Below are 25130 nucleotides of genomic sequence, written 5' to 3' on the forward strand. Positions count from 1 at the left end.
CTAATAATGTGAGACATACGGGAATAGCAATCGGTGCGCCTGGGTAGCCTTGCTCAGTTCCATGTGCTCAAGTTCGTGGTGCCTGGGGCCTAGGCCTGGCGACAAGGGCTGGGGCATCGTGGCAGTATGGTCTGTTGTGAATGAGCCAGAGGCTAGGGGGGAAAACAAGTTTTATAGGAAACTCTAATGGACTAGTGATTAAGTCGCTATGAAATTGTAGATCGACATGTGTCAATAATCCACCAGATAGCCAGACTAGCAGTTTGACTTGACGTCTTTGTTCAGTTGGTAGGCAGTAGGCTAAGTAGGCTTCTGCAAGGCACACTCGGTTTTTACGAGCGTGGATGGGATCGGTCAGCCGCCTTCAGTCTCCGACGATTCTTGTATGATCTGCTCTCTGGCAAGTCCCCTGTTACACACAGCAAGTAACATGTAACAAAGCCGGCTCGAAACGACGCATACCATACTCGTAAAGATGAGCGGAACATCCCAGCGTCATGCGGAGTTATCGTCAAGAGGTCCTCCCGGCGCTGCAGGGGTCGACCAATTATCTGCTTGCTGGCGGATTGCGCGATCGATTCCCCGCATTCTGTCCATCTCGAATGTGCGTACGTTATGGCCGACTCGCTAAAGAAGAGAACAGCATGTACACGTAATGAGCATCGTGATATTTCTCTGTGTCTCGTCAATTCCACCCGCGCAGGGCTGGTGTGTCGATCTGAGTACGGAAATAATGACCTCACGTGAGTTCGCGGAGACACCATGGGCAAAGAAATGAAACCGACGAGGACAAATCTGGTGAAGCGTGCCTGTAAGCAACATGGACTGGTTCCATTCACCCATGCCGTATTGTTGCTTTTCCGAGTTATGTTGGTGTTGATAGACGGAGGATATTTTCCCATGTCACGCACCAGGTGCTTTATTGCTCCGTTTCAGTCCCTTTCATGGACATGCAGTCTAACGTACAACCCCCATTCTAGGCGATGCGTGCAAGATTCGAAAAATCAAATGTTCAGAGACCTCGCCTTGCAATGGTTGTACCGCCTCTGGCATCGCCTGCACTTTCAGGAAGCTTCAAGCAACCCGGGGCCCACGTAGTCTGCGTGCCAAAACTATCAGGAAGATCTCAGAGACGCAAGTTGACAGCAGCAGCAGCCAAGAAGACACTTGCATCCGAGGTCACTCATCAGACAGTTCCGTGCAAAATGGCATGGAGAAAGGGCCAAGAGCGGGCAACGGAAGTGATATCAGCTCACTGCTGCAGGCTCTTGACGTCTATCGGCTGCGTCTCTACCCCATTTGGCCTATAATCGACGTGGAAAAGATCCGCAACGGACTCGTCTCTGCGAACGCCGCCGCCTATATCCTGCTCGCGACAGCCATTCGCTTGGCCACTGTAGCCCAGTTGCAAGGAGAGGCCATTTCACCAGATGATGTTCCTCCCTCGAGCCTAGAGCACTGCGACTCTTTGGACCTCGACGGGCTACGCATCTCATTCTTCTTGCACATCTATCATGAGAATAAATCTCCAGGTAATAGCAAGTCCCTGATCTACCTGAGGCAGGCCCTCACGCTAGCCCAGATCATGCGGCTGGATAGGGAGGCCTCGTATGATGGACTTCCCGAATCTGAGCAGGAGATGCGCAGACGGGTATTGTGGCTTCTGTTTGTCACGGAAAGAGGTGTAGCCATGCTGCACAAGTTACCTGTATTGCTGAAGCCAAACGTCGGGTTTCCAGTCCCTCGAGGCCACGATAGGACCGATGTCTTGCCCGCCTTCCTAAAGCTTGTCAATCTATTCTGGGTCTTTGACCAATCCGGCGTCTTCGAGATCCTGCAGAATTCCGACTCGGACTTATCGAACATGACGGCTACGGCCCGGGACTGTCTGGATCTACTGCAAACCCGCCTGCAAGACAGTGCGGCTGATTACGAGCCGAGCAATGATATTCAGAGGGCCGATATCTTCGTCACCCGCCAGTGGATGCGCGCGGTGCTCTGGCGGGCGGCCGCGAAGCTTGGGGCCACGTTGACCATCAATCCCGTGCTGGTAGGGAGAGAGTTCTTGGATTTTGTCTCGCAACTCCCACAAGCTGCCCTTGAAGCCCACGGTCCGACGATCGAGGCCAAGACTTACGACATTGCAACGGCCGTCATCGAAGCCGCGGCGAGCCAAGCACCAGCAAGATCTGACGACCGCCCCGAGGAGGTGCTACAGGGCTTGCAGCGTCTCCTTTCGTCCTCGCGCGGCGGAAATAAGGCACTGCTTGCCTCACTTTATTTCAAAATGGCGACCATGCCAATGGAGCTTCCCCCTGTTCTCCCTGGACCACGGATCGTCGAAGACGTCACGGACCATGATGTACAGTTAGTCTCTCTGGGATCTCCGAGCGGCCCAAGCATGCTGCCTTCAGCATGGGCAGATCTCGAAGACATACTCGCGAATTCGAGCTTTCTACGGACACCGTCAGGCAATGCGACGCCCAATTATCATTCAATCGAACAGCAGAATCAACAAATGTCTTGGGCACCTTTAGATTTCAGCACTCCGCTAATGCGAACCCCGTCACCCTTGGATCGCGTCCTCTTCGACCACTGCCAGCTTAATATTGAAGGCATTGTGCCTGAGCAGGTTTGGACCGAGCCTCCACCTCCTTGAATGTGTTGGGGTTTGCATGAGAAAATTCACACAAAGACCAACCTGATGCGAGCCCAGAGCTGCACAGGCGGACGGGCGCGCACCGGAACAGGCTATAGCATGTTGGACATTGCTTTGGTAGTGGACCACCACAGTGTTTATAGAGTGGGTTTATACAGCGACCATGTAACGGCCAATACTTGGTTTACAGTGGCACGCACGAAGACGGCTGGACGGTAGTCACAAAGCCTCCCAAGCCCGTTGCCATGAACATACTGCGAAGTTGCTCACATTGGTCGGCCCTTTCGGTTTCAGCCGAGAGCCGAAAGCAGGGTCCCCCGGCCGGACTAATTAATGACAATCAGGGTCCAGTGAGCGTTGTGTTTTGCAATACTAAGTACGATGAACACCCAACATCCACTTCTGGCAAGCCTTGCTCACTCGTGACGCACCCAGCTTGCCAGCTAGCCAGCCAAGAGTATCACAAGCAAAACATAGTAAACAAATACCCATGTTCAAGCCCTTCGGCTTCCCCGGTGTCAAGCAGGAAGAGACCATTCGCTGGCCGGTCGAGTTGGTTACCGAACTATATGCACATAGATGAATCTTCTCATGGTTGGAGAAAAGCCGGGACTAGCCGGTCGACTCGGCGGGGGCATGTACGTAACTCGCATCCCGAAGACGTTGACCTGATCCGCTGCGCACGTTAGCGATTTTGTGTATGTATTAGTATGATACGATAATGGCCCACATTCATCCACTTGGACTAAGCTCTCGTCAGGCGTGGCCCCAAGACAGGCCGTCCTTCCAGAAGCTCTGTCAAATCTTCTGGGTTCCGAAAAAGAGGTTGAATCTGAATCAGTATGTTGGTGCTTTTCGATTCTAGCCTGTTGGGAGTTGTGGTACATCTACGGGGGAGGGCATTCACCAAGCAGTCCTCGCGTTACCTGGAAGCCAAGAGTTCATATCGACTCCCACCGTCTTGTATTCATTCACCTACATAAAGCAAAGCCGAATAGCTTGGCCGCGAGATGCTGAGGGTATGTGCCCTTAGCAATATACTCGGGCATGTGATTGCTCTTATACAGCGCTTGGGGTATGGCATCAGATGATAGTATTATCGTAGGGGTCTTCCATGGTTTGTTCCCCGCACCCCGCACCACGCGATGTCGTGATGTGCCTTCGTCTCCGAGATTTGCTCCGGGCATTGGGGAATTGGGGTTTTTACACGCGTTTTGGATAAGGCCTCGTCCTTCTCTTCAGTTGTCAAAACATCCAACATCGAGATATTTAAATTTATTCTTCGTCCGCTTAGTTCAAAATGGCGTGGGAAGAACCTCGAAAGACCGGTATGGTGTATCGCCGCCTAGGCAACTCGGGACTTCATGTTTCGGCGATAGGCCTCGGCGGTTGGCTCACATATGGTGGCCACGTTGGGGATGGTAAGTTGGAAGGATATTCCTCCAGTTGCGCACGCTTCCTAGAGTAATAGAACACCAGACTCTAACCGGACAACAGAGAAGACGTTTGAATGCATGAAGCAAGCTTATGACCTTGGTGTGAACTTCTTTGATACCGCCGAGAAGTGAGTTCTCTCATCTATTCCCTTGATATATGCCAATTGATAGAATCCCAGAAGCTTACAGAATTATTAGTTACACTGCCGGGAAATCAGAGATTGCCATGGGAAAGGCCATCCAGAAATACGGCTGGAAGCGCAGTGATCTAGTTATCAGCACAAAGGTTAGAAGGCCAGCCCTCCTTCCCCCCATGTCAACATGATAAGGGAGTGCGAAAAGACGTGACAGGGCCAACCAGCTAACTCGTAGAGATAGATCAATTGGGGCGCCGTGAACGGCGAGATCCTCATCAACAACCACGGCCTCTCGCGCAAGCACGTCATCGAGGGCCTCCGGGCCTCGCTAGACCGCCTACAGCTCGAGTACGTGGACATCGTATACGCGCACCGGCCAGACCGACTGACGCCGATGGAAGAGACGGTGCGGGCCTTTAACCACGTCATCGAGAAGGGCCAGGCCTTCTACTGGGGCACGTCCGAGTGGAGCGCCGACGAGATCCAGGAGGCCGTGGGCATCGCCCGGGACCTCAAGCTCATCGGCCCCGTAGTCGAGCAGCCGCTCTACAACATGCTGGACCGCCAAAAGGTCGAGGGCGAGTTCCAGCGCCTGTACCCGCGCATGGGCCTGGGGCTGACCACGTTCAGCCCCATCAAGATGGGCCTGCTGAGCGGCAAGTACAACGACGCCGAGGAGGCACCCCCGACCGACTCGCGCTTCGGCGCCAGCCAGGACCGCTTTGCCGACTTCATGCGCTCGCAGTACGGCGGCGAAGACTGGCGCGGCAACATCGCCAAGGTGCGCAAGCTCAAGGCCGTCGCCGACAAGCTGGGCGTCACCCAGAGCCAGCTCGCCCTCGCGTGGTGCCTCAAGAACCCCAACGTCTCCGCTGTTATCACTGGCGCCAGCCGGCCCCAGCAGATCGTCGAGAACGTCCAGGCCCTTAAGATCCTCGACCAGCTAACCCCCGACGTGATGGCCCAGATCGACGAGATCACCCAGAACAAGGTCTCGCTGGATCCCGCCAGGCAAGACTAAACTATCACTAAAAAGGTACGGGAAAGGGAAGAAAATAAAATACTACCGGGTGGCATGTATCATTCCATGCGGAACTAGATCGCGAGAATGCATTTGCTCAATATAGAACTTCGTTACAGAATCTGTACCCATTGCCGAAGTGTGGCGAAGATCATCACAATGCGCGCCAAGATGTATTCGAGCCAAGCCTCGCCGATCCCGACTACGACAAGGATACGTCTAACCATTCTTGGGCCCCTTAAACGAGATGAATCAAAGAAAGCTGGACGATGCTATTCACGAAGCCGACTTTGCGATCTGCAGGGAGCGGGCTTGGGGTACATTTTGGGCCTATACGTGCGGGCGATCCCCAACCCTCCTAAGCCTAGCCCACGCTTCCAATTGGCTCCCGAGCCTGACTGCATGCTTGTCACACCTTATAGTCGCCGGTATTCGTCGATATACCTTGAGCGGCCCCGCTTATGCACAACCCGTATACGTACGTACTACGCTGAAGGGGGGTGAAGCCCATTGCTCTACGGCATATGGACGGCATATGGTTGCACTGGGTTGCACTGGTTTTGAGGAGAAGTAACTCCCGACGCAGATCGGGATATAAAAGGAGTATGTCTAGAACTTGCACAGCTGCTGCAACTGCTGACCATTGACCACTGCTTGCTTCTATGTTTCAAAATGTGTAGCTATTTCGCAAAATTTCTTGTTTCCTCCCTTGTTGTAGCGGCAGTCGATGCTGGTGGACTCGTTCTGGGGAAGCGTAGCCATGCCGCCATCACCCGTGTGGTTACTGACTCTGTCGCCGGAGCATCATGGTTCGAATACGAGAAACACCAGCTTACCCAAGATGCGCTTGAGGGACTACGGGCGCGGTCCCCGGAGCCGAAGGTGGCTGATCTAATCGCCTTCGACACCGCTCCAACCCTAGAGCCCGGCGAATGCAGGACTTTCCCTGGCGACAGCTCGTGGCCGCTGGAAAGCGAGTGGTCTGAACTCAATGATCTGCTGGGCGGCTCGCTCATACGAACAGTTCCCATCGCCGCCCCTTGCTACAAGGACTGGGATGTCTACAACAAGGAACAATGCGACATAGTAAGCGACAGATTCTCAGACCCCTATCTCCAGTAAGTTCGGCTTGACTTCTCTATGTCTAGTATTGGTGAGGGACTGACGAACCCGCCAGTGAATCTGATCCAACTTCGACCATGTGGCCAATCTGGCAAGGGAGATCCTGTCTCCCGACGGATGATCCCAACGGTACCTGCACCTTAGGAGGGTATCCCGTGTACGCTGTGAACGTCACCAACGTCGCACAAATCCAGATTGCACTGAACTTTGCGCGCAACAAGAATTTACGATTCGTCATCAAGAACACGGGCCACTGCTTCCTGGGAAAGTCCAACGGCGCCGGCGCGCTGAGCGTCTGGACGCACAACCTGAGGGACATCGAATTCCTCCCAGACTACCAGAGCAGCGGCGGGGGCTATCGCGGCGCGGCCTTCAAGGTCGGCGCGGGTGTCACGGTTCTCGAGGTCTACGAAGCAGCCAATCGCCATGGAGTCAGCGCCCTGGGGGGCATCTGTGAAAGTGTCGGCTACGCTGGCGGCTATCTCGCGGGTGGTGGGCACACTCCCCTTTCGGGTCTCTATGGCATGGCCGCCGACCAGGCACTGGCCTTCGAGGTCGTGACCGCCGACGGACGGTTCGTCACGGCGAGCAAGAGCTCCCACCCTGACCTTTACTGGGCACTGCAGGGTGGAGGTGGCAGCACCTACGGTGTTGTGACCTCTGTGATAGTCCGGCAAGCTTACAGATATGCCCCGAGCCCACGATGCATTCCGGTCGACTAACATGGTGCTCTAGGGTTCACCCAAAGGTTCACAGCGTCACGTCGACGTTCACTTTCGAAACGTCCCCCAGGGTCTCCAATGAGACGTTTTTTGCTGGCATCCGAGCTTACCTGGAATACTTCGTGCCCTTCACCGACGCTGGCACGTACTCCTATTTCAGAATTCGATTCATCAACGGCACCTATTCGTTCAGCATGAATCCATTCTTCGCACCCAACCATACCCTCGATTCCTTCACCCGCCTCACAAAGCCCCTTTTCGACCGGTGGGAAGACCTAGGCATCAGCATCACGCCCAATACAACGTTCTACGACGCATTCCTCCCTGCCTACAATGACAACTGGAGTATAGGGACCCCGGGCGACGGGTCGGTCGTGGGGGGCATGAACTCGCTCCCGGGCAACCGACTGTTCCCGCGGGCCAACTTCGTAGTCCCGGCTAGGTTCAACGCGACCTGGGACGCCGTGGCGCAGCACATGACCGGGGGTCACCGCATCGTTGGGTACCACATGGCGGCCCAGAACCGTCTGGGCGTCGACAACGGGGTGAGCTCCGCGTGGCGGACCGTGGTGGGGTTCCTGATCACGGGGGCGGATATTCCTCCCGGGGCTACGGCGGCGCAACTCAGTGAAGCCGGCAAGGACATCAACAGTATGCTCGCGCCGTGGCGTGACGTGGCGCCCGTAGGCGAGGGCGGCGGCGCGTACCTGAACGAGGCCAACGTCCTGGAGCCCGACTGGCAGGCGAGCTTCTATGGGGAGCAGTACCCGGAGCTCCTGAAGATCAAGCGGAAGTGGGATCCTAACGATGTCTTCTATGTCACCACTGGGGTCGGCAGCGAGAAATGGGAACTTCGTACACAGGGACAAGGGCTGCCGACGCAAAATGGCAGACTGTGTCGACTGTAAACACACATGCCAGCCCATATATAACTTGTTATACAGCTCCCTTGACGCGCGAAAAAGGGAGGTTGGTTGTTGGATTTGGAGTTTGATGTTGGTTTTGTGGTGGATATATACTATCTAAATGTACCAATCGACCCTTATCTAATACATGCTTATATGCTCGCAAGATAACCGCATAGCCGGACATGCACTCTTGGCAATTTCTCTTCTCCTTTGCTCCCCTGACAAAGAATTATTCATTCCCATTTGAGTAAGTTGAACTCGAAGACATATCAAACAGTGCCCTAAAAACGAGAACATATACGATTCTTCAACTTGGCGGATAAGCCGAATTAACCCTGAATACTATTCTACGTTAGCCATTAATTTCACTTAGACAACTCAACGATCTCAAATAGGGCCACAATACTCATCAAAGACTTTATGATTCATGACTTACGGCAAAATGATATTACAGACAATGGTCTGGCAATCACCGATAGATTGGAGAAACTGGAGGAGAAAGAACCAGTAACGGACACAGATGGATACAAGATGGGAGCCTCGTTCAGACCACCGGTGCTAAAGAACAGCAAAGAAAGGAACCTGAGGCTAGCGACTCAGGAGGAGATCTCGAAAACTTATAAACGGGCTTTTTTGCTGTGGGAAGACCACCCCCAGCATAAAAGTTTGAAGGAATCCTCCAAAGCATTGTCCAAGACTTTGGGTAACGCAAAAATCAACAAATTAGTTTGCTTTGGTCTAGGATCGCTGAGTCCATCCCCAATTTGCAGCCTAGAGGGGCTGGGGGAAGCACACGAGGAGGCAGATAAGAAGAAGACATTGTATTATGGACTCTTCTAACCAATATATGTACAGGATATCGCCTACAGAGATGAAGACATCCGTATCTTGGAGGAGGAGGCCGGCAGCCTTGACGATACATCACGGGCCGGGACCGAATTTACCGTCGTATATGGCAGTCTGAATCATCATGAGGGGTTTCTCGAGATTGATTCCGAGACCTTCGTGCTGATCGTGACCAAACTATGCATCGAATGTTGATTATACTGATAATATACAGCAAGAATCCTGAGGTCCCAGCGGTCACAAAAGAAACTGTCAGAGAAATATATCAAACATGAGCACGCTAGCAACTCGAATTTCCTCAAGTCAACGGTGGAAAGTTTCTTGGGATCAGCGTACGGGGATAAAGGAAGAAATATGTCAAAGAGTGCCACAATGTGTTCCGCTGTAGTTATTATACAGCATCTTCCGACAATTTGTTATTTGCTGCAGCAAGCTAGATTTAACTTCAATAGAAAGAGATGTGGTCTATAATAGGCATCGGCGTCTCTGGTCGGAGAAAGAAATGCCCCTGGAATAAGTGGGAAAACAACCGATACCTGAGCTTAGCTTTGCAACCATTCTAAACTTAGATTTCCTCCATAAGATCACTGTAATAGATCCAATATATGAACTAGACCTTGTCAGTCTGTGGTGCTTTGTTGGTGAAAGTGATTGGGTATATATCGAAGCAAACATGAACTACGACAAAAACAAAACGTCTGCGACCTGAAATCGATATCCCTTTCCTCATTACTTCCTAATTTGAGCAGGAAAACCCACATCTGTACTTCACGGTATGCCTCAGTCTCTTCCCTGGTTTAATATGACCATACTCTTAGACGTAGCTGCGAGTGCCGTTTCCGCCCTTCTTGTGCAAAACCCAGCCAAGGGCAATGATGGCGACGCTGAAAATAAAACCGATATATTCAAAGACATAGTCGGCCTGGGCGCGTTGGCATCGTCCTACCAATGCATCATTAGCGAGGCCGCCGCCGCCGCAGGATTGTTTGCCGTTTCCGATATCCACACAGCCGCCATTCAGCAGCTTGTTCAAAAAACGGAAATACTGGTATTTGTCTTCATTGTTGGTACAGCTGCCGACGCTCTTCAATGCGAGAGTCATGGCCTAGTAGAGAACAAGTGATTAGCCACCGCGCAAACTGTTACGCCTCATAAGGGATGGGGAGGATGGACTTACGATGCCACCAGCCAGGAAGAAGATGCCAGCCAAGGCATCAGCAGCCATGACGAGGAAAGCAGGGATCTTGTCGATGAACAAGGCCGCCAGGCCGACCAAGGAGACGAGGACACCGAAGGCGCCGGCGAAACTGCCGAATGATGTCTCGGCTGGCGGGTTGCCAATAACCTGGTGTTTGGCATTGGTAACGGACAGACCAAGCACGACTGCAGCGGCAAGCAGCTGTTTGTTGATTCAGGCATTAGCAATACTCTCTCGAGCCAGCACGAGCAAAACATGTGTGAAGACGTACCAGTATGCCGCGCACCGCCATGGCAACGATAGACAGCATGATGTGTTACTTTTGTGGGAAAGGGACGTGTGGGGTGCCACTTGTTTTGTCTTGGGTGAGATTTGTATCTTCCACGTCGTGCTCTCGGTGCGAACGCAGCTGGTGCTTGGCGAGTAGGTTAAACCGTACACTTGGCAGTGGCTACCGAAGGATTCGATGTTATCAAACGGTATGACTCTGGATACCAAAGAGGGGAACCAAAGAAGACAGGATCGCGTAGAGTTGGTGGTCACGAAGGAGGGTGCTTTTCCATTTATCTTGCCTGGGCAATACCTGGCCAAAGGCTTGAGGGGGCGAAGCAGGCAGCAACGGGGTCGCTTGGCAGCTTGCAAGTCACCGCGTCTACGCGTGTGGGAAGGAAGGAATGAGGCTGGTGGGTTCAAGTTGCAGATGCCCAGCCTTAACGATCGGTCCACCAGCGCCAACAAAAGAGAGTGCCCATCCCCGCCTTCGATACTGCCCGTATGCTGCATTTAGACGTGAAACACTAGGCACATAAGCCGATTATATCGGTGCTGGCTGTGCAAGCCTCAGCCGGCCATCTTGGTCTTTATCCCATTAGCGCGTTGGGGTAAATGACAGGACTGGCACTCTCACGGAGTAGCTCACGCTGGAAATATAGCCCAGCAGCCGCGAGTGTTTGGCTGTTACAGAGTGCGACTCGTTTCTTCAACAAGCCAGGAACCCTACCACGTTCGGAAACAATTTGTGGCGCAATGGGAGCTTGGCGACAGCGGGAAGCAGTGCACGGCTCCGACGGCTTCTATTCTCAACTCACTATGGTGTGATTGGCGTGCTGACTAGCCCCAGAACCGCCTAGATCGACTCCGTACAGGCTCTCTTACTGGTTTTCTTACTGTTCATAAGGCTGGAGTCAGCAAGGATCGTCGCCAGCTGATGGTAAAAATAGCTTTTGGCCTACTAGCTACCTCTTACTCCATTGACTTTGACTCATCTGCTAATTAGCCCGGACCAATATCCTAGGCATGGCTTGCTTCAACTTCACCATCCTGCGACGCCCATCAAAGCTGCTCTTTATATTGACAACACCTAGTGTGGGCACCGACATACTCCAGCCGTCCGAGGGAAGAGCGGCCCGCCAGCACACCACGGACCCCTAGTCTGTTGGTCATTCATCTGTGGTTGGTGCTTGGAAGGCCCGCCAGGCTTGATCTAGAATATCCTTCTGATTGACTGATTGAAGCATTTCCAAAGCCCGAAATATATTCCTTAGCCTCCTTTCCCATTAGCAATAATTTCGCATCCTCGCTCACAAGTCCCTCCCTTCGAGCAGCCTCTTCTTCCTGGATCATACCATTCCTTCCGAGCTCACGCAAGCCGCGGTCACAGCCTGCACACCCTGGATATGCCTGCCGTCTTCGTGTCGCGAAATGAAGCCGGACGAGCATCACCTCGTCCTCGTGGATATGCCAGTCGCTCCAAAGCTACACGGCAGACAACCGAGGCAGAATACTTTAGTGACGGACGAGGGAGTGCAAAACAAGTTCTTTGCTTTGTTGAAGGACACGAATTCCCTCAAATAGGCTCAAGGGGCGCTGATGTATCTTGACTTGGATAGTGGCGCTCTGCATGTGCTCTTGCTTCTACTTTCACCCTGCGAGAAACCTCCGCCCATAGTACGTCAGATTCGACCAACCGGCTCACTTCAGATCCTCCAACAGACTGTCTCACAAGTTCTTCTATCACTACTTAGCTATCTGTTGGCATTGGCTGCAACGCGTCCGGTTTGAGGTACAGTATAAAGAATGGGGTTTGTATGCAGAGCAACAGTGTTCGACGTCAGAAACGCGGAAACTGACAAAACAGGTAGACCTACGGATGCTTCTTCGTGGTGGCGTGTATTTCCTCTTCCTGGGCAACTGGTTCCGGTCATGTGAGTGATTGGTTGGATTTTGCACATCTCGTGTACTTTTATCTGGGATTGTTTCCTGATGTACGCTGTGCTTTCACCACAGGGCCTCGCAAATATAGAACTTATACCAAGGTTGGTCCTCACGGTATCCCAAATGGAACGGAGCCTATCGTCTAAGCTCAGTATTTGTTAAAGATGGTATTTTACATCCCTTATACATCCCCTTTTCTAGGAAGAACCAGTTTCTTTGCAGCAGTCAATGTCAAGTTATCCTATTCTGTATGAACTCTAGTATTAATAAGTATACGTCTTGAAGAACCCTCTTTACGTAATTACACATGGATTTACATTTTGACATGACATATAGCTGACAACCCGCCTTAACCAACACACTCCTAAGGTATGTGATTTGTATTTCTGTACTTTAATGATTGGACCGTTCACACAATACAATGTAGAGAACAGATGGTTGCTCTACAGTAGCATACAAATCCGATTTAGAGGCCGTGGGGGCATGCACGCCACATAGATGTCCTATTGGCAGACGACTTGCTCGGATCTCCCATCCGTGAGTCCCGTATCATATTCCATCACCGGGCCGAGATTAGTTGGTGGGATAGTAGGCGATATATAGATCGTTCGTTCGCAGCTTATCCCCTACGACTTGTGCAAGCAAGCTCATTTGTGCACCTACTAGCCATATTCATAACTAGTCGTGAATTGTCGTCAATCTTTAAAGCGGTGAGCATGGTGGAGCGAGCTGATGACTAACGCGACCAGGACGCTGGGAAATTCCCGCACGTCCGAGTGCGATTCCGCTCGCACTCGCGCCCGCGCCCGCGCCCGCGCCCGTTACCTGTTACTCAGTCAAATTGATAATTCTGGCGGCTTTTATGTCCCACCAACGCAGCAGCCCACGGCTTATCATTTGACCCTATCTGGAGCGTTGCACTCCAGAATTGGGGGTGTTACCAACAAAGGCCCTGGTTACCACGTGATGCTCATGTCATGCTTGTTCTCGAGTATCCCTTGCATGTCATTGGCCCTATGCTTGTTTGATGGACCACATCGTGCAGCAAACCACCGCACTGATTGATGCCAACGCCTGTACGTACTACCAGGATACCGACAGGGTGCATTAGACAGCTTGACAGGCATCCAGACAGACGGGAGTCACATGTACTTGGATACTTCGGGGGCCATCGATGGCAGGGATAGGGGCGGATCGACCGTGCTTACTGCTTTCTGACCGACATTAGTTTCGCATTCTTCTCCCTTGGGAACTTGACAGAGCGACGTATTGGTCCCAAAAGGCGGTGCGTGTTGTTGCGACAACATGCTACTACTGTGACTGCCAATTATGGACCGAGGGCCGTTTCCCCTCGATGCAACACCAATGAGGACGGGCAGGCAAGACAAGGGCTGGGCTTCGGAAGCCACCCTGACCTCCCTGACCTCCCTGGCATCCCTGGCATCCCTGGCAGGCTGGGCGCCCCGTGGGATGTGGGATGTGGCTGACCCAAAATGGGGTGAAGCGCCCCAACCAACTGCAGCCTCGGATCCGTCAAAGCAGCGACCGTCTTACCGAAACCTGTAGCAGGTGCATATTCGCTGACCAACTCGACCTCCGGATGGGGAAGACGTTGCAGGAGCTACTGCTCTCGCGTATTTGCCCGCTAAATGATCACATGCGGTCGTCCTTGGGTAGGCTGCATCATTAATCTCCGGTCATGGCTTGCTTGCTACAGAGCCGGCTAGGCATGATCAGATGAGGCCCGCGAATGAGGCATACAAGTAAGTAACAAACACTCATCCCTCCGCTGCTTTGTGATTGGCGGCCGAGAGCCTCCATCCGTCTAGTCATTAAAATACAGCGATCGGATCAGATCATCGACTGAAAAGCGGGTGCACTATCCATCCATGGAAACACGGAACCGACCTGGTCCTGTACATACATGATAACATCAGCAAGAATGATACCCTCTGCTGGGCATGTCAGCATCAACGCTTGTCGTGACAACACATTGTCTCGCTGGTTGTCCCCAAACAGCCAAAGGCCGATCTGACATGTGTGGGACAAGAATTTCCGGTCATCTGCCAAACACCTCGTCGACATAAGCCGGCTACCTGCTCGAGAGACACTGCCTCTGCATCCTGAGGGAATCAACCACGCAACTACCCGATGATGCAGCTAGCAAACATTCATATCGCCAACCTCGACAGGGAAAGGACTCCGTATGAAGAATGCTTCCCTTGGCGACCGCTGTGGGATGAAGCCCGCATCATTTGCGGAGAAAAAGCTCTAGTCTCGGGAGCAGCAGAGTCGCCGACATCTCTGAAATATCCTACAGGGTTGTTTGATGCAGGTACTGCCGAGACACTCCACGACGGCGGCTCTATCGCCAATGCTGCCCAAGATGAGGGGCAGCTCGACCGCCCAGAAGATCTCTCCATAGCAGTGGAATTCAAGTTCCTTGTTCCCTACAGGCCCCATGGAGCTGCAGAGACTGACGACTGCCACCGCCACCCGCCGGTTGCGACAGCCGACACGATCAGAAGTGCCGCCGCCATGTCGGATGCCGACCGCCAGCGTCTCCAAGACCACGCTTTTCGCGCCATAGCCGCCACGATTCGGGCTTGCGGTGGGCAAGAGGCCATCAGTGCTCTCGAAATGCAGCAGCAACAGCGGCAGCAGAGCCGACCCCTTAGCGCATACTGGGCCACGCACTGGTTGGTGAAGCGGTCCAACTCGGCCGAGCCGTCGGCGACGCACCCGCACTACGGCGACTGGATCTGGGTGCCTGTAGAGATCAACTCGCCCAAGCTCTGCTGGGCCGACCACGCGGGTACGTCGGAGACGATTCGGACTGTCCTGCGCGCCCTGCACGCCCGCCACCGCATCGAGACCAACTACAGCTGCGAGGTCCACGTCCACGTAGGGCGTCGAGATGGACGGCGACTGACTCTGCCGTCGCTTCAACGCCTGGCGGCGCTGTGTTGGCTCGCCGAGCCCGTGCTGCGCGGCGTCAAGGACCCGCGATCGCCCAACTTCGTGCACAAGTATACGTGGAGCTCGCCGCTGCGGGAGCGGAGTCGGCTGGCCAGCGAGCTACGCAAGCATCGCCAACCGCACCAAAGCCTGGAAATGCGAGCCATCCGCTGTATACTAGCCAGCACGTCGCATGTCGAGCTGGGCCGGCTGATGACTGGCGAAGGGCGGCCGTACCGACGCCTTGGCTTCAACTTTTACTCCCTCGTCAAGGAGACCCTGAGTGAAGCCGAGCGCACGGAGCTGGAGACTGTCGAGTGCCGCTTCCTGGAGGGAACCATGTGTGAGGATGTGATACTAGGCTGGTTGCAGATCTTTGGTTGCTTGGTGCAAAATACCTTGGCAAGCGCTCCCAAAAGAAACGTGGAAAAACGGCCGGATCTCATGCTTCCTCTATTGAGCCTTTTAGAGCAGACGGGCCAATGTTTGGCGACTACGGAAACGTTTGTTGGTCTGATGGAAGACCTGGGTATTGATAGAAGCAGTTCCGACCCTGTTCTGGCTATCATCCATCGTGCTCGACCGGCCTCGACAGGCACGGAAAGTTTATTCGCCATGGGCGACAATAGCCTGCGACCACAGGTATGACGATAGGCGTCTTTTCCTTCACTTATATTTACCTTAGTCATTCAGCATCATCAGCATCAGCGGCAGCATCAGTCAAGGCAAGAGAAAAGGTAGCCATTGCTTACTCATTGACTGCACACAAAATATAACTTCTTTATCAAAAACCCAGTAAGACAACAGCAACACTGCCTATCAAGTAATAGGCTCTATTTTCTTATCAATAACATGGCATTCAGTGACCACGATTGGTCATTGCTCCGATGCCTGCGCATCCTCCGACATGGCATGGCCTTGCTCAACCTTCAATTTAGCCTAAAGCGATCCATACCCTATCTTGGCTTTTTTCCAATCGAAGCCATAACTACCCCCAATGAATGCATGTCGATACCTTTCCATCTATGGCTGTATTCATGACCCCCGCAACGGGAACAATTCATCCAGTCGATCCATATTCATCTGGGGATCCATCCAGACAGACGTCAGACGTAGAAGGGCTTCATCCGATGCCCCATTAATTGGTGAAGAAAAATCGAAAGAGAAAGCAAGGGAAAAAAACCGCTTAACCGCTATAATGGGTATCGTGTCTCTCAAAAGCAGGTAGAAAGTCATCGACTGAGTGAAACTCGCATTTCCATCGTTTATGCGATATTAATTCGCGGCCGGCAAAACAAGAGCCACTTTGTCGCCGTGGCATGCTGACATTGGCCACCACTCACATGGACTTAAACTCCGGCAGTTCTCCCCATTGCTGGATCAACTTCACGGCGTTGACGGACTGTACGCACTTGGTGCACGTCATAGACGTCTTTCGGGAGTCACGATCACAGCTACACTCATCTCCGATCTCAAGGTGCCGGAGGGCTCGGAGAAGCGCTGGGCGGAGCATCTTAGCGATATTGCCGGTGCCTGGTAGTTTGAGCTTCGCGAGGAGAGATTCGATCTCCTCGGACTCCTTCTGCAGAGCGGCAATGGACTCCTCAGTCTGAGCATCCTGGAGGGCAGCGCCGCGCGAGCGCCAGTCGATGAGGCTTTCCGCCACAACGGCATCTTGGGCCATCCGGCTCGCGAGAGACACGTCATCCAGCGTACGCCGAACAGTGTCCTCGTACATCTTGTGAACTCGCAAGAGGGTTTCGTCACCCTTGGCCGCTCGCTGGTTGACAAACTCGTTAAGTTTGGTAACTTGTGTCGCTGGGGCCTTGATTGGGTTGTTGAGTGGTATACGTGGCAGACCCAAAGATTGCAGCTTTCTCGTGAGTGCTTCAAGAGGGGTAGACTTCGGCTCAGCTCCATCGCTGCGTAGAGCCTTTGAAGTGTTTACCTCCGCGGTTTTCTGGGATGACGGGCTCTTCAGCACGAACTTTCTCGCGTAGTTATAAGTCATCACAAGGCTCTGGTGATGATATACGGCCACTCCGAGGCGTCGAGCTAAGATCTGAAGACGTTCGTTCATGAAATTCAGGCAAGCGCAGATCTATTATTTGTCAGTAAGGGACTCGTGATCGAAAGGAATCTAGCTGCTCACGTAGTCACAGATGACATCCCGCTGTAGACTTCGTCGCTCTTCGTTGAGGTTAAATCTTTTCAGTATGGGGCCCAGAAGTTGCTTCTCTGCAGCCATGTGCGCCACAGGCACAACCTCTTCCCATAGGATTGGATCTCCTCTAGAATAGCGAGCATCTCGGCCTCAATAGCTTGGTTGTATTCATGTACCACAGGGGCCGAGCTGTTGTAGGTTTGGGCAGCCTCACGAAAAGCGGTGTTGAGTGACACACGACAGTTGCGAACATGTACGTAAACCTCCCTAGTAGGCTATTAATTATGGACTCAGTTAACGATAAAGGGCGATGTACTCACTCGCTGGCATAGTAGCGGGCAGCTTCCATTATTTCGGAGTTGCCCTTTGAACCCGGGTTCAGCTCCCAGCCTAAGGCCTGGAGCTTCTTCAGCAATGTGTCGTAGGGGGTTGGTGATTCGGTCCATGGATATGGTTGAACCTGTACTGGTAGGGAGTACCGCTGGTGGTGACAGTCGCCATCGCAGACATGATTTTCTTGGTCGGTACGGAGGAGATTGGCGAGAGTGTCGGCGTGACGCTTAATCTGCTCTTCTTTCTCTTTGGCCTAGGGAAATAATGAGCAGTGAGATGAATGGCGAAGGAGTGGTATCATACCTCTTCCTCGAGCTTGTGTTTTTCTTCGAGCAGGGCAAGCTTCTTTGTCTCCTCCATTGTGCTCCGTTGGTCAACCCAGGTGCCGCCAGCCCGCAAAGCCGCGATCTGACGAGCGATGTGAGCCTGGTGAGTAGCCAGCTGCTTCTCGATCGCGTCAGTGAACTGGTCCATGTCGGATATGGCATCGCGAAGCTGATCGAAAGTAACACTTGAGCTTGACATCTCAGCCGCAGCCATGAGCTTCTCCAATTCGCCGGTTTTCTTCAATTTCTCAATGCTGGGAAATGCTGGTTAGTAGTATAGAGGGAGAGGCTTCGAAGCGTAACTTACAACTCCAGCTCATCGACGGTCAGAGCCTTCAAGGGGGCAGCATAGCTGATAATATTAAATCTGTCCCACAAGCTGCTGATCAAGGGATCGTGTGTGATCAAATCTCTGACTTGGTCCTTGTCTTGAGCCGACGTGATGTCGAGCAAAGCACAGAGAGTGTTGACCCCGTCTGATGATTTGTGGCGGTAGTCCTCTGCACGACTCTCCGCCGTCGACCTCTTTTCTGCTGGATCTAAAGGCATGTTTCACGGCCTATCGGTCTTGTTCCTAAGGAGCACACGTTAGTTGCAATAAATGAATCATCCAGCATGGCTCACGACGTGGTGTCGTCCGGAGGGCATTCCGGCTTACGTTACGGGGGCACCTACAATCTGGGCCTTGACCGCCAGGGACAGGATGTAGCGTGGGCTGATTGAGAAGTACAGCAAGGGACCTCAATCCCTTGTACCGCCTCGTCGGGTGATTGTGCACTTCTGACAACCTTTGACCAGGATAGCTCCCCGTGATGGAGCGACAGATATTGAGGCGTCAGTAAGCAAGATGGCGTACTACAATCAGGGACTATGCGTCGCGTGTGCCTTCACGTTCTACCGATTGTTTGGTGCCGTCGCGCCGGCCAATGGCAAAGGTGGGAATGATCCACCCACGTGATCCGACGATGGTCAATGGGAGGACCCTGAATCCGGATCAGGAAAAAACCCTGGGATCAAGATGGAAAAATGACAGAATCCGATGGTGTAAAGCCTCAAGATGGCCGGTTCTGGCCTTAGCTCTGCGGAAGGTATTACTTCTACTTCGGCATCACCGCCAATGGGAGGCGCGCAAAGGTCGCGAGCTTGAACGGTGGTTTCCTAAGCATCCGAAAGCGTGCGTGGCCGGTACTGCAAGATGGCTGTTGCTTTGGGTGATGCAAGATGTGGGTTTTTGAGTTAAGCTTCCGCCTGGCCTACTGACTGCCAACGGTAACTAAAAACGGTTGGCCGCTGCTGGGTGCGACGAGAAAGAGCCCCTACGCACCAATTCCCTCGTGTACCGAAATAATAATCACATCATGGACAACTGAGACAAGACTCGAGCGGTGCAGTTGCAGGCGAGCCAGCAAATGCACAACAGGAGCTTGGAGCCCGGCACATGAGGTAGGGTTCTGAGACCTCGACGATAAGTGTGCATACTGCGTGCCAAAACAGCCCGCGCTATTGCTATTGGGTGCGGCAGTGGAAAAGATCTCGCCTAGGGGGCCAATTACGTGCCTGGTAGGGACTACTAGCTTCTGTAGCCACTGTACCTTCTAGCCTTATGTCAGCACTGCAGACTGCTGGGTATTGGAAGCAAGCATTAGGATATGTAAAGTGCCTACACAGGATATCGCATCGGAACGCGTAGGCCGGACCGTTCCTGGCGAGCCTGGGTCCGCTCAAGCCCATGTTGGGAGATCCGCAGGCATCCGTTGAAGTGCACTTGCCTGCATGCTGATTGGATGTCTGCAAATACAGACATGCGTCTTTTCTCATCTTTTTCTCATCTCTTCCCTTTGGCCGTCATCCTCTGCAAACGCTGGAATGACGAGACCCTGGCGCTCGGCATGGCTTGGGCCGTGAACGAACGAGCGAGTTACACCGCCACCAAGGAAGGGTATTGCACATTGTATGCCCAGAAGCCTCATGTCCTCCAGTGGACGAGTTGACCTGTCACTGCTCGGCTGGGTTCGCGAGTTACCTTGCTAGCGGCTTTGGTGGCTCTTCGCGGGTTGCAAGCTGCCCTCCCCCTGGTCTGCAAGACCTCCTTCGCCGAACCTACTTCCACCTCCTTGGGCCGTGGCCAGGCTTCGTTCGGAACCCCGGAACCCCAAATGGCCCTCACAGTGGGCTTGTACATGACGTGCGTGCGTGTCGTGCGTGTTGTAGCTGGTTGCTAGCCAACTTTCCTATTGTCGTCGCTTCTGTCACACATTTCCGTTTGCACACCAGACCCATGCTCTGAATGGACGACGGGAATCGGCCTGTGTCACCGTTACCCCAGCAGATGCGTCCACCTTACTGCTTAAACCACTTACTTGGCGTGGCCTAAAAGGGCCCTGGAGACGAACAGAAAACCGACTAGTTATCTCGTATCTGAAGGCAATAACCCGACGAGGACTTGTGTTGACACGGACCCGAATACACAAGCACAGATCTAGAAGCCGTTGAACCCTGGTCCACTTCCTGTGTGCTGGCGGTGACGAAGGGAATGGCAGCCTTTCATGACCTGCAGCAGGCAAAAGCATGCCCTTTATGGCTCGTGGCACATTGTTTGGTCGGTTATCCAGCCACAACCAACAGCTTGTTTGGGGGCGGCTTTCACCTCATGATAGATTAACGATGACGGCCGTGGATCTACTCGGCTATGCAGCTGGCTCCCCGTGTGCCGATCCGTACCCACACTGGCTTCGATGCGCCGGAAGCTTGCGCCTAGATGTAGTAAGGCTATACTGGGTTTTGATGCAGTGTTCAGCGCGATTCTCCTGTTTGTACACCTCAGGTCGTTATCGTGTTTGTTTCACACTTGCTGCCAGGCCACATCCAACTGCCCACTTGCAACGCACCACGGCGTAGGACAACACAGCCTGGGTACCTACTTTCGTCGTCCCCAGTAACTCCATGATGTACCTCAATATGCCAAGGACTCGGAATCATCCCTAGGGAAAGCCTCGCTCTCCGCGGGGGGGTTGACCGTATGCTCGCATGCCCGAGAAGAAGATACTGTCCATATCCGTACCTACAAAGGCTAGCTATGCGGCTCGACACGTACCCATAAGTCTATCGTATCTATTCTCGCAAACGGCTGGCCCTCCCCCTATATCATGGCCCCCTCCCGACACCCTGTCTCAAGATGAGGATTGATTCAAGACATCATCAACTACACCCCCTTCCTTGTTGCAGCCATCGTTTGCTGCAAGTCTCTGAAGGCCTGCCTATAAGACCGCTTGTGCAACACATTTTGTAACCTCGTATTTGAATATGACTTGGATTTCTCAAATATGCCTGGCTGTCAAGTCGTCCGAAACCGCGGCAAGATATAGGAATGCAGCTCTCGGAATACTCTTCGTGCCCCTAACACAGCTTCTGGTGGTGCCCATCCAGGCAGCCCTAGGATCTCATGGCATCACATTACCAGCGTCTGTTCTGGTAATGTTGATGGTTACAGTGGCAACTCTCGTTGCCAACTGGGCCCTTGGGAGTTTTAGCAGCTTCTATATCCGGCATGTGAAAGGACCTGTAAGCCGAATCACCTTGCGGCCTGCTCAGTCGTTGGTTAATCCGTTACTAATATCCCTCTTCTTGTAGACCGATTTCCTTGGACGTCATATGGCATTCGGCTTCGTTGCCCCGTTCATCATGCTAAGCAAGGATCACATCAGTAGTGCTGCTGATGTACCACGGATCACAGGAGCCTTTGGTATGTTGGTGTCGAGTACAATCACCCTACTATAGTGTTGCTAACTCTCTCAAAGTTATCACAACATTGATCAGTTATATCGGCTGCTACCTCTTCGCGGCCGGGAGCTTCAAGCTCGAGTCAAGGATTAGGGGACTTGAAGAACGAAGAGCGGGAGATATAGAGAGCCAGACAGGGCATGAATTAGCGCTGTCAAAGAAAGCGGCCTCAGCAAAACGGGTGTCTCAGATGTCCCAGCTCACACTGAGAATGGTTAACAATGAGTCACTCTCGTCAATCGAGACATGCTGCTCGCCTCCGACAGGGATGGATTTCCTCGTGCGCACATCACCTCTGTGGATTATCCTCGTCCTTCTCCTCACTGTCGGCCTGTCGATCTACTGTGCTACGGGATACGACATGCCTTTCGAGGCATTCTGTTTCATATTCCTATGGGTTGGGTCGGTCCTTTTCCAGCGGTCGCTTAGGACTGTTAAAACCCTCTCACTCCATCCCCGCCTCCGGACCACTCTGGTCGTCCTTTGCAACCCTGTGCTACTTACTGCGGCTCTTGGGACCGCATACTTCTGGATCAAGACGGCAGTGAACCACCAGAACATCGAGACGGCTCTGGGCACCTTCAAGCGCCACGACGACTGGGCGCAGATCATGGGCAACCTCTCTCAAGACCACAACCCACGCTTGCACATCGGCGCCGGCGACCTCTCTACCGCACTGCTCGACGCCGGCATTGTCTCGTTGGGCCTCAAAATGTTCGAGTACCGCGCCGCGCTCTGGCGCAGCTTCGCGACGGTGTTGTCGACGTCGCTGACGGCGGCGGTCTTGGCCGTCTTCCTCAACGTTGCGCTCGCCCACGCCATGGGTCTGGGCGCCGCTGAGGCTTTAGCTTTTGCCGCCCGCAACGTCACCATTGCCCTCGGCGCCCCCGCCGTCCTCCACCTCGGCGGCAGCACCACCCTCATGAGCGCCCTCGTCATTTTCAGTGGCATGCTCTTCCAGATGACGGGCGATCTTCTGCTCGTCTGGCTCGCCGTCCCGGACCAACGTCCACTACCTTTGGGGCGGGGAGGCGGTGGTGTATTGACGACCGAGAAGAGCGGAGACAATAGCAACAGCAATGCAGTGCTGGCAAGCGACAGCGATGTCGAGGACTCCAAGCAGGAAGGTCGTGCCGGTGGCGATGGCCAACAACGCGATGCGGAGTGCAAGGTCATCGCTGCCGGCGTCACGATCGGCATCAACGCTGCCGCCATGGGTACGTCACACCTGATTGAGCGCGACTCGAAAGCCACGGCCTACTCGGCCCTGTCCATGATCATGTTCGGTTGTATCACTGTGGCGTTGACGTCGATACCAACCATCTCGCACGCACTAAACGTTCTTGTCACTCGATGATTTGTGGGCTGCAATTGCAGTTGTTTTGTTCCTATATTTTGCGATTTCTTGTAAAGACTTCTCACATATTCAGGGGCTGGCTCTATCTTGTTTCGGATTTATAGGCGCATTGGAGTAACCACCAGACTGGACTACCAAACTGGGACATGATACCACGCAGGCATGCACTTGACGGATAAGCATAGATAGATGGGTTGGATTTACTCCTGGTCAGGCTATGGGTTTCCCTCGTTTTACAAACGGGGTACAAGAGGATGAATTCGCAGAAGCCATATAGAAATGGTAATAGCTTTCCACCATATATTGTCTTACCATTGATATGGCCCACTCGCCCATGTCGGCCTATAAGCTATACGTATTTCACCTCAGAGCGTATTAAATACCAAAGAAGGCAGCGTAAAATCTCGACAATTCTTGGCAGGATGACCGACTTAATTTCATACTGAACGGGGAGATCTCGACTTTGCCAAAGAAGGGCACCACACGCAAACGATCATGAGCATGACGAAGTCCGACTTTTTTTATTCTTGTGGGAAGCTTCCTTCCCAGCATCTCCTATTGCGGGCTTTTCGAACGGCGCAAACAGGAGTCATTTTTGTGTCTTTTGAGCTAATGCAACAACATGCTGTGGAACAATAATGGTTGGGCGCAGATCCTATCCAATCCGGATTGAAACCGAGATAACTTAGACTTCGTTCCTGTATCTTGGGACCACATAGGATTCAGTCCGCTAATTGCGTCCTTCATGTTATACTGGAGTCATTCTCATTCGATTCTAGAGAGTGTGTGTTAGCACAAAAGGGTCCTAGTACTGCAGGTTGTTCAACCCAAACATAAGAAGCGGCCAGTGTCCCCAACACACGGGTTAAGGGACTCAACACGGGCATTATACCCTATACTTCTATGGTACCGTCGGATATCGCGCTCCTTCCCCGTGCCATCGATAACGCCCATTCCCGTTGTACACGATTTGCCACCGCACACAGTTAGGCTGTCCAACGGGGACGGGTAATCGGCAAGGACAAGGAAAAAAGTAGACCTTTAATCAAAACGTACCTCTCAATCAGATGTAAGCCACTATCCGTCTCGATTACCTCGCTCATCTGGCCGGGCTGCAGCGCAAACGCCGCCTCCTCGAAGGGCTTTTGCATGTCCCCCTTGCCAAAGTAACCCAAGTCGCCGCGCTTGCGTGCGCTGCTGCAGTCGCTCTCGCTCATGGCCAGCTCGCCGAGGGAGATCTCGCCGCGCTTGATGCGGGCCTCGTGGCCCTGGATGATGGAGCGGGCCTCGTCCTTGGTGCGGGTGATCTCGCTCTCGCGCCACGAGGCGGGGCGGCGGCTGTCGCGATGCTTGACGAGCAGGTGAGCGGCGCGGATCTTGTCGGCAGGCTTCTGGGGGGCGCCGCCCGGGGCGCTCGTCGAGTGGTGCAGGGCCATGTAGCGCTTCAGTTTCTCCGTGTCGGTGCCGGCCGAGGGCTCCCACCGCGAGATCTTCTCGGCGGCGTTGAAGTAGTAGGGCAGGTTCTTGGAGTTGCTGTGGCGCACCTCCCAGCCGGATGGCAAACCACTCTCGTCCTGCGCCGGGGTCTCTGGATCAGCCATTGCCAAATAGTCCAGGTAGAGAGGGGACGTGTCAGGAATGCAATACTATAATGGGCGGGCGTTCGATATGTATGTATGCATGCAGGTAGGTAACAGAATTGCTGGAGCAAGTTTCGGGGCAGGCACATGAATTACAAGGGAAGGCTTGAATTTGGGTTTGGATCGAGTATGCGGGAAACACGACGTCATAGGTGCCAAAAAGGCTTCTCATAGGTGGTGTATGAACTTACCATGATGGCGGGTTTCGTAAGCTTTAAGTATTTAAATCGTAGAGAGAGAGGTGGGTTGAGTCGACGATAGATGCCGAGAGGTCTATTTGGGGATTGGCTACGAGTTGTGAAGAAGCAG

At 53.2% G+C, this 25130-nt stretch overlaps 8 protein-coding genes across 8 annotated transcripts; 5 read left to right on the plus strand and 3 right to left on the minus strand.

The window, feature by feature from the left end:
* Positions 1–762: 762 nt before the first annotated feature.
* PG998_007303 (NADP-dependent oxidoreductase domain-containing protein) lies at positions 763–2659 on the plus strand (the record flags this gene model as incomplete). The annotated part of the gene is made up of 2 exons (XM_066874119.1): positions 763–811; positions 981–2659. 2 exons carry the CDS (start codon positions 763–765, stop codon positions 2657–2659), a joined length of 1728 nt encoding a protein of 575 aa, XP_066730064.1.
* A 1300-nt stretch (positions 2660–3959) lies between these two features.
* Positions 3960–5253, plus strand: PG998_007304 (voltage-gated potassium channel subunit beta-3; the record flags this gene model as incomplete). Its single annotated transcript, XM_066874120.1, has 4 exons — positions 3960–4080; positions 4157–4223; positions 4294–4381; positions 4474–5253. The coding sequence occupies 4 exons, from the start codon at positions 3960–3962 to the stop codon at positions 5251–5253; spliced, it is 1056 nt and encodes a 351-aa protein (XP_066730065.1).
* Positions 5254–5925: 672 nt separating this feature from the next.
* Positions 5926–9046, plus strand: PG998_007305 (fad fmn-containing isoamyl alcohol oxidase; the record flags this gene model as incomplete). The annotated part of the gene is made up of 4 exons (XM_066874121.1): positions 5926–6371; positions 6431–7043; positions 7124–7927; positions 8861–9046. The coding sequence occupies 4 exons, from the start codon at positions 5926–5928 to the stop codon at positions 9044–9046; spliced, it is 2049 nt and encodes a 682-aa protein (XP_066730066.1).
* A 619-nt stretch (positions 9047–9665) lies between these two features.
* On the minus strand, positions 9666–10359 carry PG998_007306 (uncharacterized protein; the record flags this gene model as incomplete). Its single annotated transcript, XM_066874122.1, has 3 exons — positions 9666–9956; positions 10029–10250; positions 10321–10359. 3 exons carry the CDS (start codon positions 10357–10359, stop codon positions 9666–9668), a joined length of 552 nt encoding a protein of 183 aa, XP_066730067.1.
* A 4058-nt stretch (positions 10360–14417) lies between these two features.
* On the plus strand, positions 14418–15869 carry PG998_007307 (uncharacterized protein; the record flags this gene model as incomplete). The annotated part of the gene is made up of 1 exon (XM_066874123.1): positions 14418–15869. The coding sequence occupies one exon, from the start codon at positions 14418–14420 to the stop codon at positions 15867–15869; it is 1452 nt and encodes a 483-aa protein (XP_066730068.1).
* A 691-nt stretch (positions 15870–16560) lies between these two features.
* On the minus strand, positions 16561–18593 carry PG998_007308 (uncharacterized protein; the record flags this gene model as incomplete). Its single annotated transcript, XM_066874124.1, has 6 exons — positions 16561–17322; positions 17374–17428; positions 17488–17652; positions 17706–17971; positions 18022–18298; positions 18352–18593. The coding sequence occupies 6 exons, from the start codon at positions 18591–18593 to the stop codon at positions 16561–16563; spliced, it is 1767 nt and encodes a 588-aa protein (XP_066730069.1).
* Positions 18594–21725: 3132 nt separating this feature from the next.
* On the plus strand, positions 21726–23181 carry PG998_007309 (uncharacterized protein; the record flags this gene model as incomplete). Its single annotated transcript, XM_066874125.1, has 2 exons — positions 21726–21786; positions 21842–23181. The coding sequence occupies 2 exons, from the start codon at positions 21726–21728 to the stop codon at positions 23179–23181; spliced, it is 1401 nt and encodes a 466-aa protein (XP_066730070.1).
* A 765-nt stretch (positions 23182–23946) lies between these two features.
* PG998_007310 (peptidyl-prolyl cis-trans isomerase ssp-1) lies at positions 23947–25015 on the minus strand (the record flags this gene model as incomplete). Its single annotated transcript, XM_066874126.1, has 3 exons — positions 23947–23956; positions 24238–24755; positions 25013–25015. 3 exons carry the CDS (start codon positions 25013–25015, stop codon positions 23947–23949), a joined length of 531 nt encoding a protein of 176 aa, XP_066730071.1.
* Between the last annotated feature and the right edge of the window lie 115 nt (positions 25016–25130).

Source organism: Apiospora kogelbergensis, assembly GCF_038363985.1.
Source record: "Apiospora kogelbergensis strain CBS 113332 chromosome Unknown utg000005l_segment0_segment0, whole genome shotgun sequence".
Lineage (NCBI taxonomy): Eukaryota > Fungi > Ascomycota > Sordariomycetes > Amphisphaeriales > Apiosporaceae > Apiospora > Apiospora kogelbergensis.